Source organism: Biomphalaria glabrata, chromosome 9, assembly GCF_947242115.1.
Source record: "Biomphalaria glabrata chromosome 9, xgBioGlab47.1, whole genome shotgun sequence".
Lineage (NCBI taxonomy): Eukaryota > Metazoa > Mollusca > Gastropoda > Planorbidae > Biomphalaria > Biomphalaria glabrata.
The window spans coordinates 18,705,431-18,717,290 of record NC_074719.1 but is presented as its reverse complement, the minus strand read 5'-3'; the positions used below and the strand labels follow the sequence as shown (position 1 = coordinate 18,717,290).

General features: G+C 36.2%; 1 protein-coding gene across 1 annotated transcript; it reads right to left on the bottom strand.

Annotated features, from left to right (window-relative positions):
- Positions 1-324: 324 nt before the first annotated feature.
- Positions 325-10,939, bottom strand: LOC106065163 (acyl-CoA-binding domain-containing protein 6-like). The gene is made up of 7 exons (XM_013223922.2): positions 10,781-10,939; positions 8,428-8,492; positions 3,237-3,336; positions 2,587-2,802; positions 1,922-2,011; positions 1,711-1,741; positions 325-698 (listed from the first exon to the last, which is right to left on the bottom strand). Exons 1-7 carry the CDS (start codon positions 10,910-10,912, stop codon positions 547-549), a joined length of 786 nt encoding a protein of 261 aa, XP_013079376.1. The 5' UTR covers positions 10,913-10,939; the 3' UTR covers positions 325-546.
- Positions 10,940-11,860: the final 921 nt, after the last annotated feature.

Sequence of the window (11,860 nt, the reverse complement as noted above, 5' to 3'; positions counted from 1 at the left end):
AACCAGTAGAAAAGGAAATATAAAGAATTACAATAATGCACTATTTGGAGAGGGATTGTAATCAATAATAGTTTTAATGAAGATGTTAAAGTTTTTTTTCTACTTTTATTTAATCATTACAATTAACCTAATATGAAAGTTGTGAAATAAAATAAAATTAGAATTGACAAAATGTGCCTCTTAGTCAAATAGTATTGAAATGTAGCTACATTCTAAGAACTTAATTACTATTCTAGTTGTTAAAAACAGGTCTCTTTGAGTTGAAAGTATTTTTTGTGTTTACAGAGGGAATGATGTAGTTACAATGAACCAATTGTATTACATTTTGTTTAGATGCAAAAAAACAAACAAACAAAAAAACAAGAAATTAACTGTTTTAACATTCATATATTAAATAAAACACAAATACTAAAAAAAAGGTTTCACCCGAGGAAAAAAATATTATTCATTCAAGATCACATACATTTGAGGTCAAATAATATTGAACAAGATTTGTAAACAAATAATACAGTTGATCAGTAATGGCTAGGTGACAGGATTTCATTGCTAAGAGGCTTGTCTTTGTAGGGACTGAAGAAGAAGTTTCATATCATCACTGGCTACATCCATAGCTGTGTTCCCTTCAGCATCCCTTATGGAAATGTCAATACCCTTAAGAACAAGGAGCTTGGTAAGGTCAAGGTGATCACAGGACACAGCTGTTAGAAATAGGTTTTAAGTTTGACATAAGTGATTCCGACTTTTCAATAATTTATGATTTCAAATAAGATTGTTGTGGTCACTGACTCAAAACCTGTACTACATGCTTTGCAAAGCCCTAGATATTGGCCCCCCCAATTTGGACACTGTCATCATGGCTTCACACAACATAAAGCAACGCTATGGAATCCCTGTAATAATGCAGTGGGTACCAAGTCAGTGGAGTCTGGGAACGCATGAGGTGCCTGGACTTCACTTTCCCGTGGTGGAAGCTATCCAGGCCTGAGCAAGCTCTTATAACACAGTGCAGGACAGGCCACTAACCTATTGGCTCAAATTTATTACTTCTATGGCCAAATTTTGACTCACTGCCCCCCCCCCCCCCCCCCACTGTGGAGAAGAAGAGGGGAAAAAATAAAAAAGTAAAGTTCCCCTTTCAGACCTTGTGGTCTATAGGGCAGATGATGTAAAGGTCATCTGTTTCTTGGCCTACAGTTAACAAGGGTGTCATGTGGCCAGCACAATGACCAACCGCCTTAACTTTCCCCAACTAATTAGAGCTGGGTGGACTCAGAGGCACTCAAAGATCCAAAAATTAAAAAATCCCAGTCTTCACCAGGATTTGAACCCAGGACACCTGGTTTGGAAGCCAAGCACTTTACAGCTCAGCCACCGCGCTTCCTAACAAGAGGAAACCGTGTCTCATATTTTTTTTGGACTGCCCCAGACTTGCTGATCTCTGACAGGTCTGGGAAACCAAAAATTTTCCACCTGTATGGTAACATGTATGTACTATGCAAAACAACAGGATTTCTGTCCTCCAGAGCTTTTACAAGAGAGGACTGGAGCCTCTCAAGCCCTGACTCAAATGGAGTTTGATGATGATGATGATTAAAAAAAATGCAAAGTTTGTTTTGTACATGCTACTTCCTGAATTTAGCCAAATTTTCTTTAAAATGGGTTTAAAGTTAAAGGGATGTGGGTTGATACCTTGTTCAGAAAGATACATACCATAATGTAAAGCTGTTTGTTGGTCGCTAGCCTAAATGACAAAAAGAGAGAAATTATAATATCTGGATATAACTAAATATAATAACATCTTTCAACAGTATTTCCATTGAACATGAATAATAACATGAAAAAAGATCTAAAATATTTCCAATTAAGGAGAATGGTGATGGATATAAGCTAGACTACTAAAAAATGAAATCATTTAACAAACCTGAATGTTTATATCTGCATGTAAACTAAGTAATAGTTCCACCATGTTTGTTAATCCTCTGTCACTTGCCCAGTGCAGTAACCCAAGACCCTAGAAAAAAAATTCATACATGGGAATGATTTTCCCATCTCAGACTAGTACCAAAAAAAGGGTGTTGAAATAAATAGAATGCACCTCAAAGAAACGACACATGTGACAACCTGTACAAATTTGGCGATTTTCAAAGGCCAACTGTCATATAATCAGATAATCTGTGCACAACTTTTAGTATTTGATTTCTATATATTCTGAATATAGCCAATTAAGGAATATTAACCCGGGAACTTCAAAGTAGCAGACTTTTACTTTATCAAATAACCAGTTTTTCTTAAAGAATGTCATTAGATTCCTTCACAATTAATTGCATCTGCATGTGATATACTCAAATTTCTTTAATAGTAATTTAATTCTCTTTGACATTCCTTATGTTACACTAAAATGTATCCAAACTGTAGAAGATTATCAAACATTATAATAATAATAATATAATATAGAAATCATGTCAAAAATTGTGTGTTGTATAGAACCAGTTATCTTAGCAAGTACTAAAGCCAGTTAACAAGATCTAAGCCTATTTATCAATAAAGAGCTACACCACAACATATTAGAGTCCACCAAGAACTAACCTCTTCATCCAAGCCATTCACATTCACAGAGCCAGCCAGTAGAATTTCTTTCACCTTGTCTACATTTCCCTCCTTGCACCAGTCGAAAATTGTTTTCTCTCCCTCACTCAGCTCACTCTCTGTCCTTGACATGACACTCACAGACACACCCATTCCCTGAGGTCTAGCCTGGGACCCTGAAGACTCTCCACCATCTCCACTTGAAGCAACCAAAGACTAGAAAAAGCAAACAGGCATATAAGCTCAAGACTTTTGAATGAGGCATGCATGTCACAAATAAAATAGCAGAACTAGGTACAATAATTTTAATAACATAAAATGGTAAATCAAAAATGGCAAAGCAATGCCCTGATCAGGACACAAGCTTTCCCACGCAACAATTCAAACTAGCAGAAAAACAGGACAAGGTGAGCACAACACATAGTCAGCCAGATTCTTAAAAAAAGAATCTTCTGGATGGTAGTATTAACCAGTCTTACACTTACAAACAAATATGAAATGTAATCTAATTACTAAGACAATAAAAAACGTCTCAGCCTGTAAATCTGGTGTTAAATCTATCCTTTCAAATATTAAAGTTTAAAATATGAAACAAAAAAAAATTTTTTTAATTAAAGGCTTAATGAAAAAGTGAAATAAAAAGACCAAACCATTTTATTTCTCCAGTCCTGGTCTAGATTGGTCAGAAGTGATATGTATTCCATTTTGGCCTGAGATTTGTTCATATCTCCAAGCTTGTGCCATGCTTCCCTGTATGAAAAAATAATTTTAAAACTATATATAGATCTTTATATATTGACATGGTTGAATGAAGTACTATTAAATATGTAGAATATTTTTAAATATGAAGCCTTTTATGTCAAAGCTTAAAGGACATGTTCACCCTAGAAAAGTTTAGCTGGATATTTGATTGTAGTGAGATGAAAACAAGCTGTCCTATGTTTTATTGAATTACTTTTTTTTTTTTTACTCATCTTGACCTCTGTCTTGCACATTCTGACATACACCCACCCCAACTTAGACTTAGGTCGTCCCGCGCCGTTCGGCGCATTGGGCGGCAAGCTGTCTCCATAATGATCTGTCACTGGCAATGTCTGAAGCCTCCTCCCACCTGGTGTCCACTGTTCTGAGGTCCTCCATGAAGGTGTGTCGCCAGATAATACGAGGACGTCCCTGTTTGCGCTTTCCTCGTTTTGGCTTCCATGTTATCGCAACTCTTGGTGTGCGTAATTCATTTTGACGTAGAACATGTCCCGCAAACCTCATGCTACGCTCAGTCACAACCTCACTAAGTGTTCGACTCTCAGTTCGGCATAGGATTTCCTTGTTTGAGATCCGGTCTGTGTAACTGACTCCCAAAATCCGTCTCAGCCATCTCTGTTGAGCCACATTTAGTCTTTTCTCAATTTTGACAGATGACTTCCACGTCTCACATGCATATGTAGCAGTTGGAATGACGATTGTGTTGAGAAGGTGTATTTTTGTCTCGAGTCCAATGGCTTGGGTAGTCCAAATAGGCTGCAGCCTTTGGAAAATGCTCCCTGCCTTTCCTATTCGACATGCTACATCATGGTAAGCATCTCCATCATTTGTTATGATGCTGCCAAGGTACGTGAACTTGTCCAGCTCTTCAAGCTTTGACTCGCCAAGTCTGACGGGGACACCCTTTGCCTTATATCCAACTCGCATAATTTTAGTCTTATCCAAGTTTATGCGGAGGCCAATTTTGGGTGCCTCTCTGTCTAGGCTCTCCGTCATTTCTTGAATGCATTTATTTGTAGCCCTGAGTAGTGCAACATCATCAGCAAAGTCCAAGTCCGTCAATCGGAGTTGTTCATGCCATGGAATACCAAAGGCAGTCTGGTTCATTGCTCTCCTCATTATGAAGTCGATGGCTAGGAGGAAAAAGAAGGGAGATAAGATGCACCCCTGTCTCACACCTGTCTCGATTGTAAAAAACTCTGTTCCCTCTTCTGTTTTAATGCAGCAACTAGACTGACTGTAAAGGTGTCGTAGGATCTGGACGAATTTTTCTGGGATACCGTATTCTCTAACTATTTTCCATAGTGATTCTCGGTGGACACTATCAAACGCTTTTTTGAAGTCCACAAAACTGATCGTTAGCCGTTGTTGGTACTCAAGATTTTGTTCTATGATATTTCGTAAAACGAAAATCTGCTCTGTACATGATCTGCCTCTTCGGAAACCTGCTTGTTCTTCTCTGAGCCTTTCATCTACAGACTGTTGAAGCCGTCTCAACAAAACAGTACTGAAAACTTTGCCTGGAACAGAGAGGAGAGTAATGCCCCTCCAGTTGTTGCAGTCTGCCAAGTTGCCCTTTTTTGGAAGCTTTACAATCACTCCCTTTTGCCAGTCCTCTGGGACTTTTGAAGTTCGCCAACAGAGATTTAAGAGATCAGTCATTCTGTTAACAATGTACTGTCCCCCATATTTTAGCATTTCTGCTGATATCATGTCTAGTCCTGGTGCTTTGTTAGCACTGCTATGGCCATGGTAACCTACTCAGCAGTTATTGGGTCTGTCTTAACCTTGAGATCATTGTCTGGAGAGGGGTCCTTGAATATGTAAGTTAGGTCTGGCGACAGTTGGTTAAGGGCAGACCTGCCTACCGTTATGCAAAATGCGTATTCGTTACGCAAAATCTCCCGAAAATGACAGCCAGTACGCAAATACGCATTTAACCCGTCGCGTTACGCATTTCGTATGCTTTTTTTTTTCTTCTCTCTAGACTAGCTTACAAGCGGTCACGGAGGTCACGCTAAGCCCACCTGTGGTACCGTCAGTTAGCTGATACACCAACGTGACTTTTTTTTTTGTAAGTTCATGAGTAGAAATTAATTATGTTGGTGCATTCCTGATTCTCGTATTCATTTGTATAGAAAAAAAATCGAAGAGCTATCGATTCAAAACACATTGAGTGACATTGTAGATATCTAGTCTAGATCTGGATTCTAGATCTAGAATCTAGATAACTTGTTATACAGGAATAGATCTAGCTCGAGTCTAGCTAGTCATTACGTTATGATTCTCTACATTACCCTACAAACTAGTTATAGATCTAGATCTAGTATGATTTAGAATTTAGATTGACTAGATCTAGATCGATAACATCTACTACCATCTAGTCTAGATCTAGACTAGATTCTTAGTCTTAGTATAGAATAGATCAAGTATGAAGGTAGGCCTACGAAAGTTTGGATCTAGCGGATCCACGGCATCGGTAACACTTTTTGAGCCCAGATCTAGAGTAGATTATATTCATTATATAGACATAGATCCAGATCTAGTCTAGATATCATCTCTATTGATCTAGATTTAGATTGTAGATCTAATCATGACATCTAATATTATATATATATATATATATATATATATATATATATATATGACAAAATAGAGGATCACGTAAGTGTTACGCATTCTGGTGCCAAAATACGCATTTTGACCGTAAGTGTTACGCATTTGGACTTTTTTTGGTAGGCAGGTCTGGCTTAAGGGTCTCTTTAAAGTGCTCTACCCATCTTGCATCCTGTTCTTCTTTCGTTAACAAAGTTTTGCCTTGCTTGTCTTTTATTGGTGCCCCATGTCCACTCTTTGCTCCAGTGAGATCTCGGACAATACGATGGAGGGTTTTTGTGTCATTTCTGCTTGCAGCTGCTTGTGCCTCTTGTCCCTTCTGCTCAATCCAGTCCCGTTTATCTTGCCGACAGCTTCTCTTTACTTTCAGATCTGCTTCCCTATAGGCTTCTTCCGCTAGGCTGCGATCCTGTGTTTCATTTTTCTGATCTCGTCTACATTTGGCCTCTTTCCTCTCATCTATCAATTTCCATGTTCTGTCTTGTATCCACCGTTCCTTGTATGAACCTCGCCTCCTTCCGATAACTTCTTCCGTGCACCCAATAGTGGTATCTTTGAAGTTGGCCCACTCTTCTTCAAGGGTCAATATATCTGCAAGAGCCTCAAAGCGGTTCGTTAGTTTCAATTGGAACTGTGCTGCAGTATTGCCGTCTTTAAGCTTCTCTACATTAAATGGGCGGGGTCGTGTGGCTCGTTTTGGTTGGCGTTTCAATCGGAGCTTACATTTGCCACTGACAAGGTAGTGGTCTGAGCCGATATCAGCTCCTCTGCGGGTCCGCACGTCTGACCTCCATCGTTTGGAGATGCAAATGTAATCTATCTCGTTGAAGGTTTCTCCATTTGGTGATCGCCATGTTTTTTTGTGTATTTGTTTGTGCTTAAAATACGTGTTTCCAATTGAAAGGCTGTTGGATGCGCAGAGAGAAATCAAGCGCTCGCCATTATCACTGATGTTTTCTGCAGAGCCATATGGTCCCATTACATATTCAAAGCCAGTTCGGTTGGGATTGATTTTGGCGTTAAAGTCTCCCATCAGTAGAATTAGGTCGTGAGTAGGTGTTTCATCAAGAGTGGTTTGTAGTTGATTATAGAAATGATCTTTGATGGTATCTTCTGCATCCTCTGTAGGGGCATAAGCTTGGATGGTAGTGACTTTAATTTGCTTTGTTTGGAGTCGAGCTGTAATGATGCGGTCACTGACTGGCTTCCAAGCAATTAGCGCTGAAGCTGCTATTTTAGACATGATGATTCCTACACCACCAATGTGCTCCTTGTCATGTCCTGAATATATTATTGTCTTGCCATCATTGATTATTTGTCCACTTGATGTCCACCGCATCTCGCAGATCCCAAGGATTTCCAGCCGGTAAGAGTCAAACTCTCTTAAAAGTTGGGCCAGTTTACCGCATTGATTCAGGGTTCTTACATTCCACATTCCCACCCCAAAAATAATATAATTAATAATCATGTTGAAATCAAGTACTTAGCCAATCAACCAATAACAGATAAAACAATTGCCATACTGGATAATCTAAAAATAATTATATTTATAATTAATAATAATTAATATAATTATCAAATTCAATGCTACAAGCTCATTACATTTAAAGAAATTGAAATTCACACAAATGGACATTAAATTTTTATATTTTATTAAAAGTTTCATCATCATTTATCTAATGGAAAACATATTAAATAATATTATCTGACTACCATTTGGCAATTACTCCCACCATTGGACAGTGAATGCATCAGAATATAAAAGTAGATGTAAATTTCACTACAGGACATTTTCTATATGTCAATCCAAATGTATATTTGGCCTGATATCCGATTTGCACACAACCTGACTTTACAGTTGGCTTTTAAAAAAAACATTTTTTTTTTAAATTTGTGATGTTTTTTTTAAATTTCAATTTATGAGCTGGAAACTTTGCTTTATGTGTGAGTAAAATAAATTTGCAGTGTTTTATTTTTCTTGTCTCACCTAAATTTTCAAATTAATGGGATTACCAATACACACTTATGTGAGAAACCACAGACACTTAAAAAAAAAGGAAAGAAATGGTCTTTTTTTTTTCTCAGCACATTTTATGAACTGGACCAAATTGAAATCCTCAGTATGTACTTTTTTTTGTGAGCATGAGAACAATTTGAACAGATTATAGGATAATGTTTTGGCATTTTCAACTTAAAATTATGAGTTTTGAAAGCCTATTGCATTCTCACATAGAAGATGTAACATTTTGCAGGCACTTTTTTTTATTTTGCATTAAAAAATATAATAAAAAATTTTGTTTTAATTGTAATGGGGTTTGTAGCACAACTTCAAATCTATGGAATAGTTTTACTGAGCAAGTCCAGAAAATAAATCTTTATCTGATCTTTAGAATTTTAACAAGAAAAATGTTGGAATATATATTAAAAACTTCCAATTCAGAATGTAAAAACTATAGTAACTACCATTTTACTTTTCCCTGGAAATCAAAGAAACTTGGTTTAGGAGTGTTACATTTTCCTTCTTTAGCCTGTAAAAGGGAATATATAAAAATATCATAGTATGAAATAACATCATAATACAATATGAAAAACCAACAAAAAAAAAAAATTCTGTTGTAGTTTCCTTTCATTTTGTTTAATGAACACAATAATTTCTATGAAAAAGAAGAAACCATCGAAAACCATGCCGCAACAGCCGAGGCCTAGATTAACAATGACTCTACTTCCTGCTGTGTCCCAGGGTTTTGGAAGTGAAAAGTATGTTACTGAGACACACCTTAAAACATGAGCACAGTTATTGGAACATGGAATGTAGAAACTCTCTATTCATGTGGCCAACTAAAGGAACTCACACAGAAACTTCATGATCTAAGTCAGATGGACAGGTTGAGGAGAAACTACAAGAGAAGAAGGTAACAAGATCTGGTACAGTGGCGATGAAAGGAACCATCAACACTGAGTTTGTTTTGTAGTCCAGAAAGAGAAAGCTAGATGAGTTAGAGTTTGCAAGCAGCTATAAACTCACTGTAGCTTACACCTTATTCCCACACAAACCATCCAGAAAAACTACATGAAATGTACCAGGTAACACTGCCTAATCGAATAAATATTGTTTTGTTTGAGGTTTAAATTAAACATCAACAAAGTAAAAACCAGAACTTTTCCTAGAGCAGACATAAGCAGTGACTATGACATGGTCTTGATGACTGTATTATTGAAATTAAAAAAAGCATCACAAACCTACAAACCCACACATTAAGAAAGACATTGAAAAATTCAAAGACCCAAACATAGCTGAATTATTTGAGGCCAGAATGGGAGAGAAATTTGCAACTCTCAACCTTATACATGGGGACATTGACTTAGAATAGTATTACACCAGTCAGCCTCTGAGGTCCAAAGAAGTGAAGGAAAATTAAGCCTTGGGTCACAAATGACATCCTTGATTTATGTGATGCAAGAATAGAACTAAAAAAAAAAAAAAAAAAAGAAAATGTTAATCCCTTGATAGAAGAAGAATACAGTTCAACCAACAAGGAAATATGCATGAAAATGCAAAAGAAAAAATGAATTAGTGACCAGTGCACTATAATCGATGGCACCTTGAAAGTTTGAAATAGCAAAAAGATATTATATATGAAACATTAAAAGCTTTAACCAACACAAGACAAGTGATTGAAAAAAATGAAAGAACTCTTTGGACACAAGAAGCAGATGTGCTAAGATGGTGGACAGAATATTGCAACAATATGTATAAATAAGTCATAGGTTTAAGATAACTTCAGTCTAATAAAAAAACAAAGCATCTTAGGACAGCAAAAACCTTGTCGAGGCAAAGGAAGCAATTAGATCACTTGAAGGATGCAATTAGATCATTTGAAGGATGCAAGTTGCCTGGAATTGATAAAATACCATTAGAACTTTTAAAACATGGCAGCTCACATATAACTAAATGTTTTCTAGGACAATCTGCCAGAAAATATGGCTAAAAGAATGGACCCTCTTGAATTATTTCAATGCCCAAGAAAGGAAACTTGAGACAATGATAAGTCTAATCAGTCATCTTAGCAAGACAATGCTAAGAATAATTCTCAACAAACTCAAATGAAAAGCTGAGGAGGTCCTTTCCAAAGAAAAGCCAGGCTTCAGAGCAGGCAGAAGAACTGTTGAACAAATATTGAACATAAGACTGCTAAATGAAATATAAGCCTTCAACTGAAACCATTCGTTATAGTAGGCTTCAACACTGACCTCCAACGTCACAAACTGTGAGTAGTGGAGACCCAATGAATAGAATCTGATCTAGATCTAGTATTGGTAGATTAGTAGATACTAAGAGCCTAAATTTTATCTAGAATCTAAATCAGCTTTTAAGTTCTAGATCTAAATTTTAAATCTAGTGACTATTATTTTTATAAGTCTATTTTAGTATTTAAGAGTGACCATGGCAAATAGATTTATATAAATAGAGGATCTAGATCTAATCTATAGTATAGAGACAATAGAGTAGTATAGACTATAATAATCTATTATCTATGATATGATGTAGACTTAGACGTTACTCGTTAGTAGAGTCAGCCTGAGTCCCTGAGTCGAACAACAGTGTGAGTGTGAGTAAGACTAGTATGTAGTAACTTAGTACTTACTAAGTAAGACTAGTAAGAGTAAATAAGTCTAAGTCTAGTAAAGTAAAAGTTGACTAAAGACTAAACTTTCACTAAAGTAAAAGTTTCAAAAGCAAAGTTAAGAGCAGCAAGCCTCAGCTCAGTAGCTGTCTTGATGATTAATTTGATATAAAGTGAAGTGCAATGCTTACTTGTTTGTATCTGGAATAGAAATACAACAACTTTTCATTATCATAAGTTGATCCATTCAGACGAAGATACTCGGCAGCTGCATTGAATACTTCATCTAAGTTATCAAATTCGAAGGAACTATCGTCCGCCATGATGTAAACACCTTTACTTTCACTTCCGGTGTGCGAGACGTCTTTCTCGCATTTTTTTGAAAATTAGATCTATTATTTTATTATTTTTTAAACATTCTATTGATGGACTATTATTTCTAGATCTAGATCTAGATGTAAAGTTAAGAAAGATAATTTTATCGGTCAGTTTGTCTACCATTGTTCACCTTACTACTATAACAATAACAGTAATAAAGTCTTCATTTTCTAACACCAAATTATTTTGATACACCATTTACTCTTTATATGGTTATTGATTGCTCTCTACAACTACATATACTTAATTATATATATATACTTAATTGGTTCCATACTCTATAAATGAAAATGAATTAAAAGAAAAAGAAAAAAAAGAAATTCAAGCAATTTATTCTTAAATCTTTGTTTGTAGGCCCCTACTCTGTAGGTAAATGCTTATATATTTATCTTTATCTGAGGTGCTTAACAATAGAGCATTTTATTGATAGCATTAAATATTTATTTTAAGTGGCATATCATAGATTGGTCAAATGAGAGCCTTTGCCTTGGGATTTTCCTTAGTCACAATCTTGATGCCCATCCTGCTGATGAACCATGCATTATTCATGCAGTCAATTTATTAGCTTTTCAAAAACAAAAAAACTGAACTAATCAAGAAAAATAAATGAAAAAAACGAAACATCAATAATCATATTCTTGGCACGCCGTGTTCCTATTCTATAGGGCCTATTCTTTAAATAGTATTCTTATAGACGGGGCCGTCGCGATGTTTGTTGCCGCCTCCGTAACCCCTATGTCGAAGGTGCCGGCTGGACACTGCATGGACGAAAAAAAGCTTCGTTGATTTAAATCCATTTTTATAGATCATTCCTTTTTTTTTTTTTTTTTGCTTTCATGTTCGATTCGCACCGTTGTATCCCTCTTAGATGTTTTATTTCCAATTTTAACTTA